General features: G+C 40.5%; 1 protein-coding gene across 5 annotated transcripts in view; it reads left to right on the top strand.

Annotated features, from left to right (window-relative positions):
* The window catches only part of LOC130918015 (ryanodine receptor 1-like), a 209,063-nt gene that overhangs the window by 110,050 nt on the left and 71,219 nt on the right, over nucleotides 1–27,794 (top strand). For 2 of the 5 annotated variants that reach the window (XM_057839860.1, XM_057839857.1), the window contains 19 exons: nucleotides 1,021–1,099; nucleotides 1,174–1,263; nucleotides 1,377–1,517; nucleotides 1,580–1,657; nucleotides 1,730–1,805; nucleotides 1,880–2,003; nucleotides 3,468–3,583; nucleotides 3,656–3,723; nucleotides 3,817–3,938; nucleotides 4,092–4,141; nucleotides 6,016–6,076; nucleotides 6,167–6,293; nucleotides 6,378–6,486; nucleotides 6,559–6,640; nucleotides 10,855–10,985; nucleotides 11,050–11,370; nucleotides 14,367–14,607; nucleotides 14,670–14,757; nucleotides 22,818–22,910. In XM_057839860.1, the coding sequence (XP_057695843.1) occupies nucleotides 1,021–1,099; nucleotides 1,174–1,263; nucleotides 1,377–1,517; nucleotides 1,580–1,657; nucleotides 1,730–1,805; nucleotides 1,880–2,003; nucleotides 3,468–3,583; nucleotides 3,656–3,723; nucleotides 3,817–3,938; nucleotides 4,092–4,141; nucleotides 6,016–6,076; nucleotides 6,167–6,293; nucleotides 6,378–6,486; nucleotides 6,559–6,640; nucleotides 10,855–10,985; nucleotides 11,050–11,370; nucleotides 14,367–14,607; nucleotides 14,670–14,757; nucleotides 22,818–22,910 (2,197 nt within the window). Of the gene's footprint in view, nucleotides 1–1,020; nucleotides 1,100–1,173; nucleotides 1,264–1,376; nucleotides 1,518–1,579; nucleotides 1,806–1,879; nucleotides 2,004–3,467; nucleotides 3,584–3,655; nucleotides 3,724–3,816; nucleotides 3,939–4,091; nucleotides 4,142–6,015; nucleotides 6,077–6,166; nucleotides 6,294–6,377; nucleotides 6,487–6,558; nucleotides 6,641–10,854; nucleotides 10,986–11,049; nucleotides 11,371–14,366; nucleotides 14,608–14,669; nucleotides 14,758–22,817; nucleotides 22,911–24,551; nucleotides 24,567–27,794 lie in introns of all 5 variants that reach the window. The other 3 variants (XM_057839859.1, XM_057839861.1, XM_057839856.1) reach the window with 2 other exon arrangements.

The raw sequence follows: 27,794 nt of genomic DNA on the forward strand, positions 1-27,794 counted from the left end.
GAAACTTTTTGACGCTTTTTTGCAATTTTAGGGGTTTTTGCTTCCTATTTGTGTGGAAAAAACGATTACCAGCAATGCCAATGACTGCTATGTACAGTGATCCCTCACTACTTTGCGCCCTCAGTCCACTGCGTTTTTTTCCCAATTAAAATAAATAAATAAATAAAATAAAATAAATACAGATGAGTTGTCCTGATCCGACCATGTAGTCTCACTCTCCCTCCTGGTGCCTTTTTTTTTTTTTTTTTTTGGTCAGGCTGTGCACTAGAGTTGCTTATAAAAGTTAATAATGACTGACAGACGTTAAGGTTTAATCTTGCCAGAGATGCTTGAAAGCTTAAACTTCAAAGCGCCGCATGTGTCAATCATTGTTTAACTTGTTAAACAGTTGCTGTGTCAACTCATTGTGTGTAAGTGAGCAGCTTGAGTGGACGCACTCAATGAATCATTTAATAAAGACAAGCATTTTTCTACTTTATTCTTGTTTAAAAATAATTCGGTGGGACAGTAACATGGTTCAAATTTATCATAATCATTACATTTGAAGTGCTTAAGAACCATTTATTAAACTATATATACATATAAGTTTTTTAATATTATAGATTGGGAAAACAGTGAAAAAACGTGTCTTATATGTATCTTTCTAATGCTAAATGTATTTATTCAATAAATTGGGGCCTACTTTGCTGTTTTTCACTTATTGCGTCGGGTTCTGGTCCCCATTAACTGTGAAAAATGAGGGATCACTGTTCACCTATGCCAGTGAATGCCATGTATGCCAATGCCACTGGCTATGTTCATCAGTGCCACTGACCACTATGTCCGCCAATGCAAGTTACGGTATATCCCTCAATGCCGACAGATTGATACATCAGTCAGTTCCAAAGGGGATTGGGGAAAAAGTTACTGACCAGCAGAGCAGAGCAAAGCATCCACGTGCAATTTCTCTAGAATTTTCATCTTCTAGTTTTCAATGTAACTACAGTATTTGATGCTAATCTGTGTCCATTTTTTTGACAGCACCATAATCCCTGAGAGGTTGGACGCCTTTATCAACAAGTATGCAGAGCATACTCATGATAAATGGGCGTTTGAAAAGGTCAGTGATTAAATCATGATCAATTCATTTTCCCATACTAATAATGTCTGTTACTTTTATTAACTCATTCACAGATTCAGAACAACTGGACCTACGGAGAGGCATTAGACGAGAACGCCAAGACTCACCCGATGTTAAGACCGTATAAAACGTTTTCGGAAAAGGTCGTCTTTTTAATTTTCCTAGCATATTGATCGAGAAGTTTCGCCAAGCTATGTTTCAGATCCATGTATTGACTTGCACTGTGTTGCATTTTGCTGTTTCCTGTGCTCCTCAGGACAAAGAAATCTATCGTTGGCCCATTAAAGAGTCCATCAAAGCCATGCTGGCGTGGGAGTGGACCTTGGAAAAAGCCCGAGACGGTGAAGGAGAGGTGGAGAAGAAGGCCGCTACACGGAAAATCTCACAAACTGCTCAGGTATTCTCAGGCTGTGTTGTAGTTTAGTACCTCAAAAACAAACCAACATTCTTTGTTTGTAGGCTACTTATGATCCTAGTCATGGTTACAGCCCTCAACCAATAGACATCACAGGAATGGCGTTATCCAGAGAGCTGCAGGTTTGTATCAGAAATGTCTCTCTTTGTCTTAAAACTTCACAAGTTGAAGATGCTTCTTCATTTTCTTCACAGTCAATGGCTGAGCAGCTGGCGGAGAACTACCACAACACTTGGGGCAGGAAGAAGAAGCTGGAGCTTCAGTCCAAAGGTTTAGAGCTTTCCCTCTGCCAAACTCTTGCACAAGTGTCAAGTTGCTGAGCAGAACCAATCATATGATTTCAGGTGGTGGGACCCATCCTTTGCTGGTGCCTTATGACACTCTGACTGCCAAGGAGAAGGCTAGAGACAGAGAAAAAGCCCAGGATCTGCTCAAGTTCCTTCAGCTCAACGGATACGCTGTGACCAGGTTGGCTTAGGCCTTGTTTAGACTGGCAGGAAAAATCTGATTTTTAGCCTATCCATATTAAAACTGGATGGCTCTTTTGTAGTCTGAACAGTTACAAAACACTGATATCTGTTTTTTTTTTTTTTGCGAGACGGATTGAAACCACATACGGGAGGTAGTTTCATATCAAAGTTGGACAAGATGCTTCTCAGTCTGAGCAGCTCGATTGGGATTTGACTTTCTATGACGTCGCTCTATGCTGGATGATCCCTTCGTTGCCAAAGCAACCTGTCAATAATGTGGCCTAGTCTGAACAGGCGCAGATCTGATTTGGGCATTGATTAGCTAAAATAGTGTAAAGAGTTAGACCTAAAAATCAAATTTCAAGAAGAATCTCATTGGAATCACATATGCCTGCAGTCTGAACGCAGTCTTAGCCATGTCATATAATCAAAAATTCAAACTTCGGGGGTGAACCTCATGGATATAGTGAAACACTCCTAATAGACACTGTACTATAGTAACTAATAGAGACGTGCGACATTTCCGATTCTTAGATTATTCGCGATTCGGCCGTGATTCGAGAACAATTCACAAACATCCAAATTCCGATTATTGAATTATATCAGGTAAAGCGGAACTAAAACACAGTCGGCGCGGTCTTCGGGGCTCAATGAAGAACGGACCGAGAATAAATATCATGGTCCACTCATAGATAGATAAAAAAACAATCATACCTGACTGCGGCCAACAGCCGCTACAAACGACGCCTGGTTGCTAGTTGCTAACATACGGCCACATACGGCTACAGTAGATATCACATAAATGTGGAACTAGATGCAAAATGACAGACAACAGCGGTGTTAGAACATGTTTTAGAGAACTAGATGCGAAATGACAGACTCGGCCAGCATTAGTAAACAGCCGCCATCTTAAAGCAGAAGACTTCTCTAGAAGGCTCTGTTGTAGCGAACCCAAGTAACTTTTTATCTAAAATGCTCCTAAATCGACAAAATATTGACTTAAATCTATCTTTAAATAATAAAACAGTTTTAAAACTTTGACATGTCAAAAGTAGACAGGAGGGAAATTACGGAATAACGGGAATAATTTTAACAACTTTGACGGGTGATTCACAACATTAAATTAATTGAATGTAGTTTAAAGCTGCTGATACAGAATGGGGACTTGAGTATTTTATTTACTATTTTGAAGTGTTGACACTGAACTAGTAGTTTGGTGTAGCCTGAGAGGATTTTTGAACAATTTTGGAACTAATGCACAAAAAATTAAAATCGGGGGGGGGGGGGGGGGGGGGCTGTTAATCAATAATCGATTTATAATTGAATCGGAGCCTCTGAATCGTAATCGAATCGGAGCCTCTGAATCGTAATCGTAATCGAATCGTTAGGTGCCCAAAGATTCCCACCTCTAGTAACTAACACTACCAAGTTGGATTTTTCACTGTGGTTTCTTCATTTTCAGAGGCATGAAGGACATGGAGCAGGACATCTCATCCATCGAGAAGCGCTTTGCCTATGGATTTTTGCAGAAACTTCTCAAATGGATGGACATTGCGCAGGAGTTCATCGCTCATCTCGGTATGTAAGACAGACAAAAGTAGACAACAAGAACTCTGATGTCAAGTTTTTACATGCTGTATCTCTTAACAGAGGCTGTGGTTAGTAGCGGTCGAGTCGAGAAGTCACCACATGAGCAAGAGATCAAATTCTTTGCTAAGGTACGCTACTTGTTAAGATAGTCTCCATGGTTTTAACTCATTGAGCAAACATTAAGTGAAATGTGTTTCGTCAAACCTTAATTTCCCCTCCAGATTCTCTTGCCGCTTGTGAATCAGTATTTCAAGAACCACTGCCTCTACTTCCTATCCACTCCTGCTAAAGTCCTGGGAAGTGGAGGACATTCCTCCAACAAGGAGAAGGAAATGATCGCCAGGTATGTTCACGTCCTTTTCGGAATTCCAAAGTAGCGTTTGATGTGTCTATCCTCTTCCACTTCCTTCCTAACGTTGGCTTTCCATGTCACGTCAAACATCTCTCCTTCTCTGGATCTCTCCTTGTCGTCTTCTTATTTTCTCCCCCGTGTCAGTATCTTCTGTAAGTTGGCTGCTTTGGTGCGGCACAGAGTTTCTCTTTTTGGTAAGCGATCTGCATTGTGACAGTGTGCCCAGCGGCTTCCTTGCATCTTCATTGAGTTTGATGATCTTGTGCTGTGATGTAAACTTTCAACTTTCTGATGGCTTCTGTTTTTTTTTTTTTTGTATGCTTTTAAAAATACTGCGTGTGATTTCATTGCGTGTTCTCTGGATTGGTTTAATACAACCTCAAAGCACTTCACTTTTTTCATGTTATGTTAGCTTTATAACTACCTCACCTCTTCAAATGAGAGGTTTGGTAAACACAAAAACAGAATTCAGGGGATTAATTTCAAACCTTTTTCGTCCATTCCATTAATGTGGCCTTGAAAAAAAGTCCCACATTAGTTTGGGAGATTGAGTTAAGGAAGTGTCACCCAAAAATACACACTCACCGGCCACTTTATTAGGTATACCTGTCCAACTGCTCGTTAACACTTAATTTCTAATCAGCCAATCACATGGCGGCAACTCAGTGCATCTAGGCATGTAGACATGGTTTAAGACAATCTCCTGCAGTTCAAACCGAGCATCAGTATGGGGAAGAAAGGTGATTTGAGTGACTTTGAACGTGGCATGGTTGTTGGTGCCAGAAGGGCTGGTCTGAGTATTTCAGAAACTGCTGATCTACTGGGATTTTCACGCACAACCATCTCTAGGGTATACAGAGAATGGTCTGAAAAAGAAAAAATTTCCAGTGAGCGGCAGTTCTGTGGGCGGAAATGCCTTGTTGATGCCAGAGGTCAGAGGAGAATGGCCAGACTGGTTCGAGCTGATAGAAAGGCAACAGGGACTCAAATAACCAGCCGTTACAACAAAGTTAGGTAGAAGAGCATCTCTGAACGCACAGTACGTCAAACATTGAAGCAGATGGGCTACAGCAGCAGAAGACCACGCCGGGTACCACTCATTTCAGCTAAGAACAGGAAACTGATGCTACAATTTGCATCCATGGTTTTATGTTGTTGACGCCAAATTCTGACCCTACCATCCGAATGTCGCAGCAGAAATCGAGATTCATCAGACCAGGCAACGTTTTTCCAATCTTCTATTGTCCAATTTCGATGAGCTTGTGCAAATTGTAGCCTCAGTTTACTGTTTTTAGCTGAAAGGAGTGGCACCCGGCGTGGTCTTCTGCTGCTGTAGCCCATCTGCCTCAAAGTTTGACGTACTGTGCGTTCAGAGATGCTCTTCTGCCTACCTTGTTTGTAACAGGTGGTATTTGAGTTACTGTTGCCTTTCTATCAGCTCGAACCAGTCTGGCCATTCTCCTCTGACCTCTGGCATCAACAAGGCATTTCCGCCCACAGAACTGCCGCTCACTGGATATTTTTTCTTTTTCGAACCATTCTCTGTAAACCCTAGCGATGGTTGTGCGTGAAAATCCCAGGAGATCAGCAGTTTCTTAAAATACTCAGACCTGCCCTTCTGGCACCAACAACCATGCCACGTTCAAAGTCACACAAATCACCTTTCTTCCCCATACTGATGCTCGGTTTGAACTGCATTCTTCAACTGAATTCTTCGAGTTTTAATATCTCAATATATCGCAACCCCCCCCCCCCCAAAAATCGCAATGATAGTTTTTTCCAATATCGTTCAGGCCTCATTCCCATGCAATTTCTCCAAAAATGTCATTTGCTCGTTGAATTATGCAATTTTACTGGCCACATTAATAGTGGAAAATCATTGCTTCATTTTTTTTACACCACCAAACATGGCATTTAACTCATTCACTGCCATTGATGGCGTCCAATCCATTTGATACTCGTCAATGGCAGCCAATGAGTTTAACAGTGTTGTGTAGACTTTCTTTATTCACTTCACTTGTATGCAAAAATAGCCAAAAAGCAAACCTAAGACCAGCCTTGTTCGTAGGAACGGATGCAAGCGCCGTGGTCAACTGCCTGCACATTCTGTCCCACTCGCTGGACGCAAGGTGCGTCTCGCGTTTCTTTTACGCATGCTTTTACTTTTGGGGAAAAAAATAGAAAAAAAAAAAAAAACAGTTTTACTAACTGCGTCACAGAACTGTAATGAAATCGGGGCCTGAGATTGTCAAAGCTGGACTGCGTCAGTTCTTTGAGAGCGCTGCTGATGACATTGAGAAGATGGTAGAGAATCTCAAACTGGGCAAGGTGTCCAGCCGCAACCAGGTCAGGAACCGCTCCGATAAAGTTGTAGAGATCTCACCTGATGAAAGTGTACGGGACGAGTATAAGTCTGGTCGCTGACCGTAGGTGAAAGGCGTGGCCCAGAACATCAACTACACCACGAACGCTCTGCTGCCGGTCCTCACCTCGCTGTTCGACCACATCGCTCAGCATCAGTTTGGAGATGACGTCATGAGTGAGTCCAGTCCTTATGAGTCCTGGTGTTCGTGCAACAGATGACTAACCCTATGTGTTTTCTTCTTCTCAGTGGACGATTTGCAAATTTCCTGTTATCGGCTCATGTGCAGCATCTACTCGCTGGGCACTGTGAAGACACCACACGTTGAAAAGTATGCGAGAACCTCTAACTTCACTCCTCTTAGATGTCTAATATCCTTCCCCCCTTTATTCCCCCTTTCTCTTCTTCCTCCTCTTGCTCTTCTTCTTTACCTCTTCAACCCCTCTTTTATCTCTCCTCATCTTTTTGCTTCCCTCCCTTATTCCTTTTTTCTTCCTCCTCCTTCCACTTTTCCTCGTACCTCTCATCGCTCCCATCTTTTCCCTCCCCTCTTCTGCCTCCTCACTCTTCTTGTTGTAGCTCTTCATCCCCTCTAATTTTGCCTTATCTATATCCTCCCCTCCTTTATTTCTTCTTTCTCGCTTCTTCCCTCTCGCTCTTCTTCTTTGACCTCTTCCTCTCCTTTCTCTATCATCATCCCCTCCTTTATTCCTCTTTTCTCTCTTCTTCCCCCTCTAGCTCTTCTTTTACCTCCTCCTCATTTCTCCATTCCCGTTATATATCTTCTCTCCCGTATTTTTTCTTTGACCTCGCCCTCTTCTTTCCAATTCTTCATGCCCTCCTTTATTCTCCTTTTTCTCTCATTCCTTCTTTTGCTATTCTTCTTTTTCTTATCATATTCCTTCCCTCCTTTATTCTATTTTTCTCTCTATTTCTTCCTCTCTCGCTCTTCTTCATTTACCACTTCCTCCTATCTCCTCAAATTCTTGTTCCTCCCACCCTTTATTCTTATCTTGTGTCTTCCTTTTTTTCTTTTTCACCTTCTTCTTCCCTCTCTCCCTTCTTATCTTCGTACTCCGTTCCTTTCTTCCTCCTTTCTCTTTACTTCCTGCCTTCATTCCTCTTTTTTCTCTTCCTCCCCTCTTCTTTCTCCTCCTCTTCATCTTCCTCTTCAAGCATCTCTTCATCTATTTTCTCAACGCTTTTTCTCTTACTCCACAACACGTCTCCTTTTGTCTCCTTCCACCCTCTTTATTCCTCCTTTTCTTCCTCTTTTCATCCCCCTCACTCCTGTTGGTATTTGACCTTTTGGCCAGATTGCCAGAATCACGCCAGCCAAATTGCGGGAATCGCGCTAGTGCAATTCCAACAACCCGGGCTGGCGCAACCCAACAACCAGGCCAAAAGGCCAAGCTCCGCGCGTTCACATTAGTTTTAGATGCATAAGTGGGTCAAAAATGACCCGGTGAGGTTGTTTTCTTGAAATATCTTCAGAATGAAAAATTGTTATCAATTCATATTCCAGGTATTCCTCAAAAAACATGTTTTTTGATATAATGCCATTCAAATTTTCGATGAACTTTTTATACATTTGAAGAAATTATCATTTTTGTATTACTACCGTAAGCTTCCACAAGTGGGTCAAAAATGACCCACATGCATTTTCTATGGAATCCAATGGGAATCTTTCTTATCAACTTTGGCTGTAAGGAATAAATTTACCGTGGACCACACAGACTAGGTATGTAAAAAGTGACATCCCTTAAGAAGATTATTTTACACAGCAAGAGCTGATACGTGTACTGTAAGTATTATGTCCATATAGTATTTTGTGTGTGTGTCTTTCATGACTCTTTATTATTATTTATCAACAAATTAACCTACTTCATAACTAGCTAGCTAACTAAGGCTAGGTTCATACCGCTGGTCGTAATGCACAATTCCGATTTTTTCTGTCATATGTTTTTTGGCGTATCCGTTCAGACTGCCTTTGTACATTGAGCCTGTTCAAGCATCACACATGCGCTCTAATTTGCAGTCCGAGATGTGCTGAGCAAACTGGGCCGCATGCGCAGGTGCATTGGAGCAGAGAGAAAACAGAGCATTGTCAGGCTTATTCTCAACCCATTTTATTTTTTTATGACTCTTGTCAAGCCCGCTCCTTCCCCAAAAGCCACGTTCCAGCTAGGCGCTAACGCTAATGCACAGCTGTACCGCTACCGTAGAACCCTGTCTCTCTCGCTCTTTGCTGATGTTAATTGCTGCATGAGTTCCAATTTGGGGGACTTGACAGTTCGGACCGCAGCCACATTCTGGAAAAATGTGGAAGAGTGTAGGGTCCAATAACTTGTGCATTTAAGGGTTAAACCCCTTGTATTGACTCCATTTTAAAAGCTGGAAAAAAGCTTCAAAACACAAGTTGACAATTTATTCCAATTCGACAGCGAGGCAAAAACAGCAAACAGACCCAGACGCAGAGGAAGGCTGAATCCAGGGTCACCAAATCACAGGTCAACAAAAGATTCCCGAAAAAAAGACAGTGCTAGCTAAAGAATTCAGTCTTAAGAAGGCTTTTGTGGGGCGGGCTGTGGGCCGGAAGAAGGTTGTGTTTGGTCATTTTTTAAGGTTATTGTCTGTTGTGAATTGAGCAAGAGAGTTCGGGCGTTACTGTTGTCAGGGCAACGAGAGTTTAGGATTTTGCCATCCTCAGCACCGCGTGAGTGCTGAATTTCAACTTCTCAGTCGCGGGTTCCTCCGTTATCAGATGTTCCTTGTGTGAGGAGAGGATGTCCTTTCATTGTTCTGGACTGTCCATTGTTGGTTACCAGATGAGCTGGTGGTGGGATTTGGTAGGCCAGACGTGGGCTTGTAGATGTCTTGGCCGTCCCGTGCTTGTGTTGCTCCGTCAGCGTCAATCTTGCTCAGTCAGCTGCATGATGCGCCCATTGGGCTTCCATAGTCAGCAGGAATCCTGAAGTTGTTATCACCCTTACCTGTCCGTTCTCTTGGTGCTGCAAATTCCAGTAACGTCAACTCCACTCATACTTCAGATATATTCTACTTGTTTTCGATTTAAATGTAGTTTTTTTATATTAGAGTAATACAAACAGTCAAATAGTAAATACAGTGGGACCAATAAGTATTTAGTCAACCACTAATTGTGCAAGTTCTTCCACTTGAAAATATTAGAAAGGCCTGTAATTGTCAACATGGGTAAACCACAACCATTAGAGACAGAATGTGGGGGAAAAAAAACCTGAAAATCACATTATTTGATTTTTAAAGAATTTATTTGCAAATCATGGTGGAAAATAAGTATTTAGTCAATACTAAAAGTTCATCTCAATACTTTGTTATGTACCTTTTGTTGGCAATAATGGAGGCCAAACGTTTTCTGTAACTTCACAAGCTTTTCACACACTGTTGCTGGTATTTTGGCCATTTCCTCCATGCAGATCCCCTCAAGAGCAGAGGGGACTTTCAACTCCCTCCTCACCCCGTGGCGTCAAAATGATAACAAGAACGGTGAGAAAAAAATCCCAGAACCACACAGGGGGGACCTAGTGAATGACCTACACAATGCACTGCCATCCTGCACTGCCAGACGTGTCCCTCTGCTGAAGAAAGTACACGTCCAGGCCCGTCTGCGTTTCGCTAGAGAGCATTTGGATGATCCCAAAGGGGACTGGGAGAATGTGTTATGGTCAGATGAAACCAAAATAGAACTTTTTGGTAGAAACACAGGTTCTCGTGTTTGGAGGAGAAAGAATGCTGAATTGCACCATACCCACTGTGAAGCATGGGGGTGGAAACATCATGCTTTGGGGCTGTTTTTTCTGCAAAGGGACCAGAAAGACTGATCTGTGTAAAGGAAAGAATGAATGGGGCCATGTATCGAGAGATTTTGAGTAAAAATCTCCTTCATCAGCAAAGGCATTGAAGATGAGACGTGGCTGGGTCTTTCAGAATGACAATGATCCCAAACACACAGCCAGGGCAACAAAGGAGTGGCTGCGAAAGAAGCATTTCAAGGTCCTGGAGTGGCCTAGCCAGTCTCCAGATCTCAACCCCATAGACAATCTGTGGAGGGAGTTGATAGTCCGTGTTACCCAACGACAGCCCAAAAACATCCCCGCTCTAGAGGAGATCTGCATGGAGGAATGGGCCAAGATACCAGCAACAGTCTCTGAAAAGCTTGTGAAGAGTTACAGAAAATGTTTGGCCTCCGTTATTGCCAACAAAGGGTACATAACAAAGTATTGAGATGAACTTTTGGTATTGACCAAATACTTATTTTCCACCATGATTTGCAAATAAATTATTTAAAAATCAAAACGATGTGATTTTTTTCCCCATATTCTGTCTCTCATGGTTGAGGTTTACATATGTTGACAATTCCAGGCCTCTCTAATATTTTCAAGTGGGAGAACTTGCACAATTAGTGGTTGACTAAATACTTATTTGCCTCACTGTATAGGAAAGGATACTATTCCCTTCACTCCTCTTTATCTTTCCTTTTTCTTCCTTTCTCGTCATCCCACGCAGGCAGCGTCCCGCTCTGGGCGAGTGTTTGGCCCACCTTGCAGCCGCCATGCCGGTCGCCTTCCTTGAACCTGAGCTGAATGAGTTCAATGCATTTTCTGTTTACACTACCAAGACTCCCCGGGAGAGAACCAGTAAGTCCAATGTCTTTAACCTCTCCAAACCAGTCAGTAACGCCAACTGTTTTCACTCCTTCAGTTCTGGGTCTCCCCAGCCAAGTGGAGGAGTTGTGTCCAGACATTCCTGAGCTGGACATCCTCATGAAGGAAATCCAAGACCTGGCCGAGTCGGGGGCGCGCTACACGGAAATGCCTCACGTCATCGAGATCACGCTGCCTATGCTTTGCAATTACCTCCCGCGCTGGTGGGAGCGAGGTCTGGAGAACTTCCCCGAGTTGGAGGGCCAAATCTGCACCTCGGTCACCTCGGAGCACCTCAACCAGCTCTTGGGGAGCATCATGAAGATTGTGGTCAACAATTTGGGCATCGATGAGGCCTCCTGGATGAAAAGGTTGGCAGGTCAGTTTTAGCTTAGATAACAGAATTTCTGAGTACCAAATGATTGATTTGAACAATATTTCACCTAAGCCTGGGTGATCAATTGATGGGGCTGATCGTGGCATTTTTAATAGGATTGGGTTTTTAATTAAAATGATATATTTGTTTTTCTGCTTCATGCTCGTATAGCCTCTCACCCTCCGTCCTGCTGCTTTGTTTGGTCACCAGTGCAGCTGGCCTTTGGTACTTAAAGTTAACGATGATTGACGGGTTTGTTGCTTTGATCTAGCGAGACAAGGCTCGGTAGCTCTACGATCAAAGGCACAAATGTGTTACCGTAAATTCCCGAATATAAGTCGCACCCGTGTATAATGTGCACCCCAAATTTACTTGGAAAATCTAGGGAAAATTATTGTACCCGTTTATAACGCGCACCCTCGTTTTAGCACCAATAAATAGAAGAATACAAGAAAACAGAACTCGTGTACAGATACAGAAATTTCATTTTACTGACTGGCAGGGGTGAAAGTGGGCCAGAACGGTCAGGAACGCAGTTCCGGTATAAGATTCAGGGCCAGAACGCAGTTCCGGTATAAGATTCAGGGCCGGAATGCTGTTTCGGTATAAGATTCAGGGCCGGAATGCTGTTCCGGTACACTGTGCTTTGATTCCGAAAATATGACGGCAACTGTCAAAACGCTATGTAAAAAAAAGCCTAAGCTGCCACACATGTATTTCATCTCCAAGAAGAAAACAATCTACCAACATCAGATTTACAAGCATAATAAAGTGCTTGTGTAGCGTAATCCGTTTCCACCAATATACCGTATTGGCCCGAATATAAGATTGTGTTTTTTGCATTGAAATAAGACCGAAAAAGTGGGGTCGTCTTATATTCGGGGTCTAGACGTTATAACCATTCACGACGCTAGATGGCGCCAGATATCATTGAAGCGAATGCTGAACTTGACTCCCCAGGCCAAAGCGAACCCCTGACACGAAGAAGAATCTCAGCCACTCTCAAGTTTAATAAGTTTGCATTATTTTATTGCAATGTTTTTCCTTATTCAGATTTGTTTCAACAGTTACAGTTAGACTTCACTGTGATGGTTAATGCAGTTATAGGAATTTTGTTTTATCACAATAGATTGGTTTATTTAGATTTCCAAAATCAGAAGCCATTCATTTACGAATGTGATTGCACTTTAGTTTACATATTTAAATGTTCAGATATTAAGATTTGAATGAGGCAAAATAACATGCTTTTTCTCTCAAATATATTGTTATAATCATTTTTTTCAGATGTACTGTAATTATTTTCTGTATAAAAATTAATTTGGTGTTCAAAAAGTCTTTTTCCAAACTTGAGTCTTGAAAAAGAGGGGGTCGTCTTATAGTCAGGGCCGTCTTATATTCGGGCCAATTTGGTATTTTTTTATTCATTCATTCATTCATTCATTTTCCATTATTTAAAAAAATAAAAAAATAAAAAAAACCAATAACATTTCTGGCTTCATGGCGACCTTCACGTCTGGGAGTTCCGGCAAGAAATTCTAGCCACTTTCACCCCTGCTGACTGGTGAAACACAGCACAAGCATAGCACATTGGTAGTTCAAAACATTACCATAAACTGACAATATTTACGGTAATAATATGATTTGACAACTTCTTCAACTTACCAGAATCAAGGAGAAAACAAAACAGATGTGACTTTTCTTTTAAAGGCTGCTGTATAACTTGCTCGTAAAGGGGAAAAGATATCGTCATCGCACGCTCCATATAATTGTTTGCATTAGTCTAACACATATATAGTCTAACACAGGGGTGGGCGAGCTATTCCACAAGGGGCCGCAGTGGGTGCGGGTTTTTGTTCATACCCATCATGAGGACAGCCTTTCGCCAATCTGGTTTCTTACAAGTGCAATCAGTTGATTGCAGTCAGGTGCTTCTTGTTTCCACTGAAACCTCATTGGTTAAACTGTCTGTGCTGAATCAGTTGGAGCGGAGACCAGGACCCACTGCGGCCCCCCGAGGACCGGTTTGCCCACCACTGGTCTAACACATACATATGGTACAGGTTCTCGTAGGCACCGTCTAACTGTTTGCATTACTCTAACACACGTAATATAATTAATCAGGAAATAGTATCATTTTCATATTTACGGTAGGACTACACTACTAATATAAAATAAATAGCACACCATAGTTTAATGAGAAGAAATAGAAGAGATACACAATGCCGTCATCACAAGATTGACGCACCAACTCCTGCAATCAGCTCTCCCAGCAAACTCCAAGGACAAAGCGCTTTGTCCTAAAACAAGTACAACCAGCCCGGACAGCAAAGTTGATAGCGGGCGTCCCAATCCGCGCACGAACCTAAGCCGCCTAAAACCGACCACCAAGGGGAAGACCCAAAAGCAACACCCAGACCCACCTTCGGACACGCCTTCGACATGACCCGCATCAGCAAAGACTTTAAAAAGACTGGACACTGAGATAACACAGATTTTTTCGGCTCGGAAACATGTAGCCTTGTTTTGGATCCAGAATTGTCCCTCCGACGTCTGTTTTTGCCTTGTTTTTACCATTGTCGACGAATAAATTGTCAACCTGTTTTCGGTGAGTGTTCTTCAAGCTTTTGAAACATGGAGTCAGTACAAAGGGTTAAAATAAGAGGACACGCGAAGTTCGGCCTTCCCGGCGGGCGCACGCAGGGCAGCGTCAGCCGAGCGGCACTTGTTTTGGCTGGTGCTGTTCCCGGGTGCGTCTGGGCCGGGGGGGGCGATTTTCAACACTCGTTTCATCATGATGAATAAATGTTTCTTCCATGGATTGATACGGTAAAATTAAAGTCAGAACGTAAGTCGGAGAGCCGTGAGAGATGGATGGACGTCTACGAGTGGTAAACTCATTTGAATTCACAGCAGAAGAATGATTGGACACCACACAATTAAACGTCTTACCTAACTCGACCCAGCCTTATTTTCAACTACAAATTCACGTGTTTTCACAGTATTCGCACAACCCATCGTGAGCAGGGCCAAACCGGAGATGCTCAAGTCGCACTTTATCCCCACCATGGAGAAACTGAAGAAGCGCTCAGGCAAGGTGGTGGCTGAGGAGGACCATCTTCGCATGGAAGGCAAAACGGAGGTGGACAGCGAGAATGGAACCATCCGAGATGAATTTGCCGTTCTGTGCCGTGACCTCTACGCCCTCTACCCTTTGCTCATCCGCTACGTGGACAACAACAGGTACTTCAAATATCAACTTTATTTTCCCATCTGTTTCTAAGATGAATGACGTTTTCCCTCAGGGCAAGATGGCTGACGTGCCCTGATCCCGATGCCGAGGAGCTCTTCAGGATGGTGGGCGAGGTCTTCATTTTCTGGTCCAAATCTCACGTAAGTTCTTCTATCTCCAGTCAGTTCTGGTTTACATGTAACCCATTACATTTACCTAAGTAATTTTTTGAGACAAACGCACTTCTAAAAGTAGTTTACCTCGACATACTTTTTACTTGAGTAGATTTGTGAAGAAGAAACGCTGCTCTTACTATTCTACTTTGAGCTACACGAGAGTCGTACATTTTTCCTTTTTATTCGACATATTAGATTTGACTTTATTTTTGCACAGTGGTTCTGCCAGTTTCACCAATGAGACATCCCAACTAGGGATGTCCCGACCCGATCACGTGATCGGAAATTGGGCCGATCACATCATTTTTGAGTGAAAAGGATCAGGTTTTTAATTTCAAGAGATAATTTTTTCTGCTTCATACTTGTGGAGCCTTTCACTCTCTCCCTGCTGCTTTTTTTGTTCTGCAGGCAGCTGGTGTATGCTTCCTAAAGTTCACAATGATTGACTGGTTTGTAGCTTTGATCTGGCAAGTGAAGGCTTTGTAGCTCTACGCTCAAAGGCACAAATGTGTCAATCATACAGTGGGGCAAATAAGTATTTAGTCAACCACTAATTGCGCAAGTTCTCCCCGAGATTTTTGTACACCGTTACACCCCTACTAATTTGTAATTTCACTTCATTTTGGTCACTCAAGTTCCCGGTGTATTAATCTATGTTAACCTCACGTCAACACAGGCTGACAGGTTGTTATAAATTTGTCCACGAATGATCAACGAAGTGATAAGAACAATCATACCAGTGGCGCCACCAGGGGGTGGCCATGGCCACCCCTATAAATTGGTTGGCCACCCCACTGGCCACCCCGCTTTCCAGTATATCGTTAGATTGTTGTAGCTTCAGTTATGCATTTCATCCCAAATGAATGCATTTTTTTCTTTTGTTAAATGTAGGGCTGTCAAACTTATCGCGTTATTGGGCGTTAATTAATCTTTTTAATCACGTGAAAATATTTATCGCAGTTAACAAATTCGGGGTACGACTCACTCACGCATTGCTGCAAACAGCCTACAATGGCACCGTTTTACTTATATACAGAGATAAGAGGCAGTATCAAGTGAGTGGAGTAGATACAAGCATTCATTGGGGCTGTGCTTTTAATTGGCAAAAGCTTTGTCATCTCTCCCACAGTAACTATAAATATTGTGGGAAGCGACGTGGGGACGAATGACAGGAGTTGATCTGTAATTTTTTTTTTTGTTTGTTTACATCTTTTTATTTGAGTTTTTTAACAGAGTTCAAAACATCTCAGCCAAAACGAAAGTAACAGAATAATCTTATTCATGGTCCATTTGGTAACAGCGGAAAGGTAAACGCTTAGTCTTTGTCTTAATTCCAAAGTTGTGTTTGGCTGTGTCATAAACAGGTCCTTTATCTTTTTTACACAGACCACATATACATCACTAACGAAAAAAAAAACAAAAACAAACAAACACAGGGAAACGACCACCCCCCACCCCCCACCCCCACACACACACCTACACAAAAATAAATGGAAATAAGTTTAACCATAAATAAATGAAAGAATAATAACCAAGAAACAAAACGCATGAAGTTTGATAATACAATTGGTAGCAGTGATCTTATGGTAATAAGAAAAAATAAGTAAATAAAAAATAAAAAATTCTAAATAAAAGTTAAATTAATTATTAACTAAACTAACTAAATTTGACAACAACAAAAAAGGGGGGGCAGGGCTTCTAGTCACTTTCTTGAGAGAGTGTGAGTCCATCTAGATAGTCCTTAAAGGGCTGCCAGGTTTTGTGGAAGATACTTCCCCTACCATTGAGTGAAAATCTCATCTTCTCTAGCTTAAAATGAGTCCAAACTTCTTCGAGCCAACAGTTATAAGATGGGGGATGTGCATGTTTCCACTTGAATAAAATGAGCCGTCTCGCTAATAGGGTCGTAAAAGCAATTACATGGCGTGTCGGTGCAGATAAAACAAGTGATAGAGGAGGGCAACCAAAAAGTGCTATGTATGGGTCGTTCCCCAGGTTTGTGCCAGACACGGTTTCCAAAGTATCAAAGATCTGCCGCCAGAAACCAGTGAGACTGGGACAGGACCAAAACATATGTGTATGTTCGGCAGGTGATTGTTTACATCTATTGCAGCAGTCAGGGGTAGTGGGGTAAATTTTTCCGAGTCGAGCATTAGTGTAGTGTACTCTAAAAACTACTTTGCATTGCAATAGACCATATCTGGCACAAATGGAGGAGGAATGGACCAGCTTACAAATCTGCTTCCAACGGTTGTCAGATATTGCAGTCCCGATCTCGTCCTCCCACTTCTGTTTTAAAGAGTGAGTATATAGATGACTCTGACAGTCAGAGGAATTATAGATGAATGAAATGGTTTGTCTATGGGCATGGTCGATGTTAAGCAAAGAATCAATCAAAGAGGTTGGTGGCTGATTGGGAAAATTTGGATAGGTAGATTGGACGAAGTGCCTAATTTGTAAAAAAAACGGTAGAAGTGGGATTGAGGTAGGTTGAATTTCTGCGATAGCCCTTCAAAATTCATAAAGCGGCCGTCAACGTATAGGTCTCGAATATTTATCAGGCCTCTGTTGCGCCAATTCCCAAAGGTGGGATCGAGGTTAGACGGAGGGAATAAATGATTTTTTGCTATTGGTGCAAGAATTGAAGGATCTACCAGACCATAGTTTTTACGAAACTGAATCCAAATTTTTAATGAATTAATGGCAACAAGGTTTTGGGAAATATGGCGAATCTTTAAAGGAAGCTTTGCAGTTAGGAGAGACTTCAGCGACAACCTAGAGGATCTTAACTCAAGCTGGGCCCATGAGGGACACAAGTCTGTGTCTTCCAACAGCCAATTATTTATTTTGACAATATTACATGCCCAGTAGTAAAGAATAAAATTCGGAAGAGCAAGGCCTCCCTGATTCTTAGGCAACCGCTGTAATGTTTTGTTAATACGGGGGTGCTTGTCCTGCCATAGAAATGCAGAGATTAATTTATCTAGATTGTGAAAAAAGGATTTCCTTAAAAAAATCGGAATGTGTTGAAACAGGTAGAGAAATTTAGGGAGTAAAACCATTTTAACCAAATCAACTCTTCCTGTCAATGAGAGTGGAAGCACTGACCAGCGTGTCAAGTCAGGCTTACATTTATCAATTAACGGATGAAAGTTACTCTTAAAAAGGTCCGCGAAAGAAGCAGGTATGAAAATACCCAGGTATCGAAACCCTTTAGCTGTAACTTTGAATGGAAACGAGGATGCTGGTATCATTCTTGATAAGGTGTTGATGGGCAGAAGTTCACTTTTTCCAATATTTAATTTATAACCAGAATATTTGCCAAACTGAGTTAAAATGTCAATGACAATCGGGATGGATGAAACTGGGTTTGACAAATACAAAAACAAATCGTCCGCGTAAAGAGATAATTTATGGGTTACCTCATTCCTGGAGATGTCCACTACTCGTGCCTCCTCACGAAGCCATATAGCCAGTGGTTCCACTGCCAGGGTGAACAGAAGTGGAGAAAGGGGGCAGCCCTGCCTAGTACCCCTGTGAAGGGGGAATGAAGCTGACCGTACCCCGTTTGTAAGGACCTGAGCTGTTGGAGACTGATAAAGCATTTTGATCCATTTAATAAAATCATCACTAAAGCCAAACTTTGCTAAAATATAAAACAAATACTTCCATTCAACCATATCAAATGCTTTTTCAGAATCTAATGAGATCACCACTTCAGGTACCTCAGAACTAGGAGAGCCAATAATGTTAATAAGTCTTCTTGTGTTAAACGACGAGTCTCGGCCGGCCATTAACCCTGTCTGGTCAGCCGCGATAAGAGTAGGTAGGGCTTGCTGTAGACGTGTTGCTAGAACCTTAGCAAGTATCTTCTGATCAACGTTTAAAGGCTGATAGGCCTATAACTCCCACACTCAGCTGGGTCTTTTTCCCTCTTTAGTAGAAGAGAAATGTTGGCCTCATAGAAAGTTGAAGGTAATCTACCAGTAAAAAAGGCCTCGTTGTAGACCTTGACCAGCTGTGGACAAATAACATCTGAGTAGGCTTTGTAGAATTCCACCCCAAATCCGTCAGGGCCTGGGGATTTCCCATTCTGTAGTTTACTAAGTGCTTCTTGTACTTCCGATAGGAAAACCGGACCACCTATTCCGCAAACTAACTCAGTGTTAATTCTAGGGTAAGTAAGGCTCTCCAGCGGGTTATCCCCCTCCCAGACCTCTGGTGGGGAGTCAGACGTGTACAGATCGGTGTAAAATTTTAAAAAAGTTCTGTTCACAAGGTTGGGTTCTGACACTATTGTCCCAGAGGTTGATTTTATTCTTGGTATCAATTTTGAAAGAGCAACTGATCTAGCTTGATGAGCGAGGAGGTTACCTGCCTTATCGCCCTGCTCAAAGTAACGCTGTCTTGAGTGTAACAATTTAATTTCTACCTTTGAGGTCGACAGTAAATCATACTCAGCTTGGAGTTTAAGACGTTCGTCATATAGAGCATTAGTGGGGGTAACAGAATATTGTGCGTCTATTTTTAAAATCTGATTAGCGAGCCAAGTCATCCTAGCCGCTTCTGCCTTTTTCTGGTAGGATGCAAAAGAAATAGCTTGCCCCCTCAAATATGCCTTGCAGGCTTCCCATAGATTGCCTCTGGAGACCTCAGGAGTATCATTAATCTGAAAAAAAGTTATGATTTCTTGCTGAAAAAACTGTTTGAATTCTAAGTTATTTAACAAAAAATAGGAGAGTTTCCATTGAGTGCAGGGGGGTATGTAATTTGGAAAATATATATCCAGTGAAACAGGAGCGTGATCTGAAACAACTATACTGTGATATTCACTCAGAGTTACCCAGTCCAACAATCTATTGTCTTTGATAGTTGATCTTTTTCTTAACACCCTGTAGTGTACCCAACACAGAGAAGATATAGCATTTGCAGCCACCACAGAAAGTCATGGTTGCACCACTTCCCATCGTGCATTTGGGCAGAACAGTTAAGTCGCTACAGTATCATTTACTGAAAGCTCAACAAATAGACTAGATGGCAATATTTAGTCACAATATACAAAACAAACTCACATTTATCCTTTAAGAATCACAAGTCCATGGATCACTTTCACAGAAAGAATGTTAATAATGTTAATGCCATCTTGTGGATTTATTGTTATAATAAACAAATACAGTACTTATGTACAGTCTGTTGAAAGTATATATCCGTCTTGTCTTATCTTTCCATTCCAATAATAATTTACAGAAAAATATGGTATATTTTAGAGATGGTTTGAATTGCGATTAATTACAATTAATAAATTAAGCTGATGAACTCGATTAAAAATTTTAATCATTTGACAGCCCGAGTTAAATGTACACCTTATGCCTAATATATACATAACACAATAAAAACAGAATTGTTGTGGAACTCAAAATGTTGACTGGACAGTTATGGACTATGCACATTAAATCATTAGTAACATCAAATATTGCACAATACACCAAAGTATATCAGTAGCCGTGTCCTTAAGTCTTTTCGTTTTCCCCTGACCTTTTTACTGCAATAATGTAATGAAAAGCTGAAATTATGGCTTTTAGTTTTGGCTACCCCAAGATTTTAAGTGGCCCCATCTGGCCACCCCTATGAAAAATTTCTGGAGGCACCACTGAATCATACAATCTCACCTACGTCTCATCTACGTCGTGCTGAATCCATTTTTGGAGATTCCGTGAGTTCCTCTGCTTTAAGTTTGCAGTTTTAACTTTGTCAAAACACAGCTTACTTCAACTGCAATTCTTGTTGTTTTTCTGAACCGGAACTTCGAGGCAGACATTGTCCAAGATGGCGCCGCCCATATTTCGCCCGGGAAACTTGTCTGTAGTCTAATCCGAGTAAAGATTTGTGTAGGTTGCTATCTCGTTGTTGGCTGCAATTACGGGGGTGTTTGCACACCTGTAGCAGCCCAGCACCAGTTAATGCAAACAGTAACTTTAGCTGTGGGCTGTGTGCTGTGGGCAGCGATGTCTTTGGACAGCTTTTTTACGGGGAAAAGGACACCTGCTGAGTCAGAAGAGGATTCCATTCTGCATAATACTGTATGTGGCTAAAAGTTAGCAAATGAGGCAACAAAAGCAAATGCACTGAAAGCATCTTACCTCATGGCGAACTGCTGTATTGCTAAAGCCAAGAAACCTTTCACAATTGGAGAAGAACTCATTATGCTCGTGACCACGGATATTTGCCGGACAGGCCGGTGTTAAAAAAGGTTGATTCAGCGTACGGTGAGTTACATTTTCCCTATACTTAATATTTGTTTTTAGCCCCGTTGTGTTATTTTATATTTACTGTGATTTTCTGCCACACATTGCCGGTCCGTGAAAAAAAGGCCCACATTACACCGGTCCGTGGTGCAAAAAAGGTTGGGGACCACTGGTCTAGAGGCTGTTCTCAGCAGTGTGAGCCTCAAAGCCTGAGCGAACCAAATTCACGTGTGGAGTCCCTCAAGGGTCAATTCTTGGACCACTCTTATTTAACATCTATATGCTTCCGTTCGCTCAGATAATGGAACAGTATGACATCTCCTATCACGCCTATGCAGATGACACACAACTGTACATTTCTGTGTCCCCACATGATTATAGTCCCTTAGTCTCCCTGAGTAAATGCATTCATCAAATCAATGAATGGATGTGCCAGAATTTTCTCCAGTTAAATGTGGAGAAGACAGAGGTGATCATTTTTGGGCCAAAAAAGAAAAGGTCAAAGATGAGCAGCCAACTTAGCACAATGTCACTTACAGCTACAAATCAAGTCAGAAACCTTGGCGTAATTATTGACTCAGACCTAAAATTTGATAGCTAACTAAAGTCCGTCAGTAAATCCGCTTATTACCACCTAAAAAATATAACCAGAATTAAGGGGCTTCTGACTCCACAAGACATGGAAAAACATATGCATGCATTCATTTTCAGCAAATTGGACTATTGCAACGGTATATTTACAGGTCTTGATAAAAAATCAGTCAGGAAGCTGCAGCTAGTACAGAATGCTGCAGCCAGAGTCATCACAAATACAAGGAAGCTGGACATTACACATTACACCAGTTTTGAAATCGCTAAACTGGCTTCCAGTGAGTCAAAGGATAGACTATAAAATACTACTGCTCGTCTACAAAACACTTAATGGCCTTGGACCAAAATACATGCTTGACTTGTTAGATTCCTATGAGACATCTAGACCCCTAAGGTCGTCTGGAACCGGTCTTCTGCATGTTCCAAGAACAAGAACCAAGCAGGGTGAGGCAGCATTTAGTTATTATGCTCCTCACCTCTGGAAAAAGTTACCCGAACGTCTGAAGTATGCTCAAACTGTTAGCTCTTTTAAATCAGGGCTAAAAACGCTTTTGTTTAGCACTGCATATCCTTAACTATCTATATATTTCAATCTACTTGCTTTCTATTCCTCTTGTGCTTATCTCCATTGCTGATTTCAATTATTATTAGTAGTAGTAGTTTTTGTTTTATTTTTGTTTTATTTGTATTTATTTATTTTTATTCTATTTGTGATTAAATGCGATCTTTTGTCTTGGTTTTTACGTTGTATTGATTTAAATGTGATTTTTATGATCTTCATGTGATGTAAAGCACTTTGAATTGCCTTGTGTTGAATTGTGCTATATAAATAAATTTGCCTTGCCTTGCCTTGGACTCATACATATGAATTATATGAATATTATAGGGAAAGATTAAAAGCTGGATTTTGTGTGTTTTCGGCCTATCATGGTCATGTATTAGGTTGTAGTACAGTAAAATAATAACAGTTCATATTTGTAAACAATGTGCTGAGAAAAAAACCCATCCCATTGTTTAAAAATTATCAGACTTTCTAATCAGTTCCTCGTTTCTTGAGTATTTTTTTCACCGAATACTTTTTAATAATGTTTTGGATGACTACTTTTACTTGCGTAATATTGTTTTGGTGTAACGCCACTCCCGAATAAAACTTTTTGGCTGCTGTCCCCACCTTTGCTTCCTACTGATGCTGCCGCTTTCTTTTTGCAGAATTTCAAGCGTGAGGAGCAGAATTTTGTGGTGATGAATGAGATCAACAACATGTCCTTCCTCACTGCCGACAGTAAGAGCAAGATGAGCAAGGTGAGAGTGGACGCGCGTGCAAAAACGGACATCCACAGACGACGTACGCACTTTTAACTCGTTGGCTGCCATTGAAGCCGATTGACGTCCAGTCCATTTTGACTTGGAGAGTCTGGCCCTCACAGTCGAAATGGATCGGATGTCTTTCGCCGTAAATGGCAGATGACGAGTTAAGCACATGAAAATTTTTTTTTTTTTTTCAAATAATTGTGGTTATAAGGAATTAGAGACGTGCAGTCTAAATCCAGCCACTCCCTATCCTGTAACACATTAAGGAACTAATATCTGATCAACCTACTAATTTACACATGTTGCAACACATACAAAACATTTCATGACCATGTTTTTTTCCCCTCTATGGTATTAGAGCTGAACCAGCTACAAACTTGTGTTCTTAATGTGTGAACAGTGAATCCAGAAAGTAATGAAAGTGGTTCATATTTTCCATATTTTATTACAGTTCACCCTTTTTGCCAACAGAATGAATTTCATTTTGTAACCAGAATAATATGCACGACTACGGAGGAGTATTGCTACCACACCAGAAAACTCATGTCCAGTATATTTTTCTCCTATAATTACGGTATCTCATTTTACTTCATAACTTATCATGTGAAAGTGTGATGACTTTATTGTAAAAATGTGATAGTTATCATGTTAAATCCTGAAAACTATCGTGTAAAATTTTTTTCAAACCGATCATGTAAAAATAGGATAACTATCCTATTAAAATTGCTAATTATCATGTTAAAATGTGAACATCTATCATGTAAAAATGATCATTTAAAAACATAGATTATCATGTAACGCTATTATGTATAAATGTCACACTGTGAAAATGTGAAAACTTAATGTAAAAACATTGTAATATAAAAAATATATATATTTTATATTTTATTATTTAAAAAAAATTTTTTTTTCAACTTTTCAATGTAATTGCCATGTAGAAATATAAAAACATATGAACGATAAAACTTCCTTTGTTAAAATGCGCAAACCTCTGTAAAAATGTGACAATCATAATAAGTGTCATGTAAAAACAATATAAATGTAAAAATATGACACCACATCCTGTAAAAAATGAAATAAAAAATGTCAAAACTTATCATGTAAAAATAGAATTATCATATAAAAATGTGATAATTCTCATGTAAAACAATGTACACATAAAAATGCAAAAACCTCTGATGTTAAAATTGACAGATCTATGGAAAAACTTGATTTTCTATCATGTAATAACGAGATAATTACTATTTAATAACAATAATTATGTAAAAGCATAAAAACGTGACAATCTTTGTAAAAACTAAAAAAAAAAAAAAAAAAAAATTCCATTTGTGGGAGCAGTGTTCTTCTGTATTGTGGCATGTTTATTACATTTTTTTTTTACCAGTTTGTAACTTTCTCAAAAAAAAAAAAAAAAAAACATTACTGGGTGAAAGACAAAGTTGAGGCACTTTTGACTATTTTCCATTTTCACTGTCCCTCATGAGAAGCCATTCCCTCTGACCCTACTAACACGGCCAGGAGTGTTGTTCAGAGGCAGTTTGTGGTGGTCGAGGACAGACGCTGGCGTCACGTGTGTCGCTAACTGTGCTCTCTTCTTGTATCCTGGGTCGGGGTTGGACGGCGGGCCGCTAGGCCGGAGACGGAGAGGTTAGACTGTGTTTGTGCACGAGCGCTGGGCTGGGCTGGCTGACCGCATGGGCACCCCCCGGGTTTGGGCCGGGCTTCTAGTCAAGCTTGGTGGACCGCCGCACTTGTTTTCACGCAGACCCCAGCGACATTTTTCATGCGCTCGCTCTCACACACTCACAAAAATGGGGGAATTAGATTTAAATTCTCGCATGTGTGGAACATTTTGATTGTTAGTCTTTTAGTTAGTGATTGTTAGTCTTTGAGATTTATAGTATCGTGTTGACAATGTGAAGCAAGAATTGCTGAATTTAAAATGGATTTTATTCATAGGATACAAAAAAAAAAAAAAACACACAGCCATTGACATTGATAGACATCAAATCAATTTAGACCGGGGACAGCTGGCAGCGATCGTTTTCCATCAGTGGCAGCGTATGAGCAAATTTGTATTTGGGGGCTGACAGCATAAATGGACGTGAAAAGTGATTTCAGTAAGAATAAATAATACATTTTTAAAAATCATGCAAAAACAATGAAAGCGCAAAACGTTAAGCTGTGAAACTGTAAAAGTGTGATAATTATTATGTGATAACGAGATAATTAAGGTGTAATAACATAATAATGTAAAAAAATATAATTAAAAACTGTAAAACTTGAGACTGTATTTTTTTCCATGTGTGCACTAATATGCTTTTGTACACAATGGGATGTGTTTCCCCAAATTTGCAACATGAGTTAAAAAATAAATAAATAAATAAAAAACATTTGTGGGTGAAATAAGGTTTTAATTTTAATTAGTTCAATTAGTTTAGTTAACTGGGACACTTGAGACCTTTATAGACCCTTTATAAGGCAAATAACTATTTTTTTTAAAATAAATATTTTATTCATATTATATTTTTAATATTATTTTATATGCTTATACATATATGTATACATTATTCCAATGTTAATAAAAGCCAAATTTATGAAGTATGATGAAAAGTAAAAACAAAAAAACAGAAATACACTTTGGTTATGGCCACAGGTAATACTTTAAAGTTGTTTTTTCATATAATCAACTCATTGGCTTCAAATTCAATGCATTTAAACTAGGGCTGTCAAAATTATCACGTTAACGGGCGGTAATTAATTTTTTTAATTAATCACGTTAAAATATTTGACGCAATTAATGCACATGCCCCGCTCAGATTAAAATGACAGTGTCATGTCCATTTGTTACTTGTGTTTTTTGTGTTTTGTCGCCCTCTGCTGGCGCTTGGGTGCGACTGATTTTATGGGTTTCAGCACCATCCATGAGCATTGTGTAATTATTGACATCAACAATGGTGAGCTACTAGTTTTTTTTAATTTTTTTTATTTTACAAATTTTATAAAACGAAAACATCAAGAGGGGTTTTCATATAAAATTTCTATAACTTGTACTAACATTTATCTTTTAAGAACTACAAGTCTTTCTATCCATGGATCGCTTTGACAGAATGTCAATAATGTTGATGCCATCCTGTTGATTTATTGTTATAAGAAACATATACAGTACTTATGTACAGTATGTTGAATGTATATATCCGTCTTGTGTCTTATCTTTCCATTCCAACAATGATTTACAGAAAAATGTGGCATATTTTATAGATGGTTTGAATTGCGATGAATTACGATTAATTAATTTTTAAGCTGCGATTAACTCATTTAAAAAATTTAATCGTTTGACAGCCCTAATTTAAACTGCTAGGACTGAACTTTCATTCTCCCCTTTGAGTGCCATTGACGATGCTAGACATCCAATTCAATGTACTGGATGTCTACCCATGTCAACGAGTCAAATGAGTGACCTGTAAAAGTACAGAAATAGTCATAATTCGTGCAATAAAGAGTTAAAAACTGTCCCAGGTCTACATCTTCACTTAACGCAAATGCACAACACAATTTCAAGAAGATCCAAATGACAGTACCTTGTGTGTGTTAGCGAGGGTGGGTCTGCAATGTCTTGACAAAATTTCTGTGCTGTTGTAGATTGTAGTGGCCTGATGGGTGTCATGGCGCCCGGCTCAGTAGTATCACGTCATTTTCCATCGTGCGCGCCTGCAGCCGAGCGCCATTGTCCCCCTTGGTTTGATTTATTGATTCACGGTTTGCCTGTAGATAGTTGGGGTGTTTTTGTGTAGCTTGTGAGTCTCACTTTGTAAGTCACACCATCTGATACATTTAAGCTGGACTCTGAGAAGTTGTTTTCCAAGAAAACGTTGGGTCACAGGGAGCCTTTGTTGCACTTACTAACTGAAACCACCCTATCCCAGCTAATCATTGACACGATTAAAACATTCTACCATTAAATACCTAATCTGGTGTTTTCTCCCTAAATGCCTTTAAGACCAGAGTACATCTCTTTGGTAACAATATGAGCTTCTGGAAAGTATAGACAGTGCTTGTGTTTGCTATCTACCGTATTTGCCCGATATAAGACGGTGCTTTTTGCATTGAAATAAGACTGAAAAAGAGGGGGTCGTCTTATATTCGCGATCTAGACATTATACCCATTCGCGACGCTAGATAGCGCCAGATATCATTGAAGCGATGTTCTGTCATGACAGATCTCAGCTACTCTCAAGTTTAACCAGTTTGTATTATCTTATTGCATTGTTTTTCCTTATTCAGATTTTTTTCAGGACTACAGTTAGACTTCACTTTGATGGTTAATGCAGTTATTGCAATTTCCTTATTCAGATTTGTTTCAAGACTACAGTTTGACTTCACTTTGATGGTTAATGCAGTTTAGAGCTGAAACGAATACTCGAGCAACTCGAGTAACTCGAGTTTAAAAACTGATCTGAGTAATTTTATTCACCTCGAGTAATCGTTTATTTTGACAACCCAAGCATCACGTTTTGCTCGGACTACTTTTAATGCGGGTCAACACGCTGATGTCACGTGCGTAGAGGAAGAAGCAAAAAAAAAAAAAACTTAGTGCAACCGACAGCCGCTGCAAACGACGCCGACGTTGCTAAATACTAGCCCGCTGCTACGTTGGTAGGTAGCGTCTGATGAGTCTCATAAAGATCACATGTATGTTGAACTAGATGCGAAATGACAGACTCGGCCGCATCTAGGCAGCGTTAGTAAACAGCCGCCATCTTAAAGCTGTACAGCGCTAAACGCTAATATAGAGCGCTAAGCGCTAATAAATAAAGATTAACGTTACTGTCACTAACTCAAGCAACGTTAGCCCTGGGGAGGGCTAGGTTTCTA

The sequence above is a fragment of the Corythoichthys intestinalis genome, chromosome 6 (assembly GCF_030265065.1).
Source record: "Corythoichthys intestinalis isolate RoL2023-P3 chromosome 6, ASM3026506v1, whole genome shotgun sequence".
Classification (NCBI taxonomy): Eukaryota; Metazoa; Chordata; class Actinopteri; order Syngnathiformes; family Syngnathidae; genus Corythoichthys; species Corythoichthys intestinalis.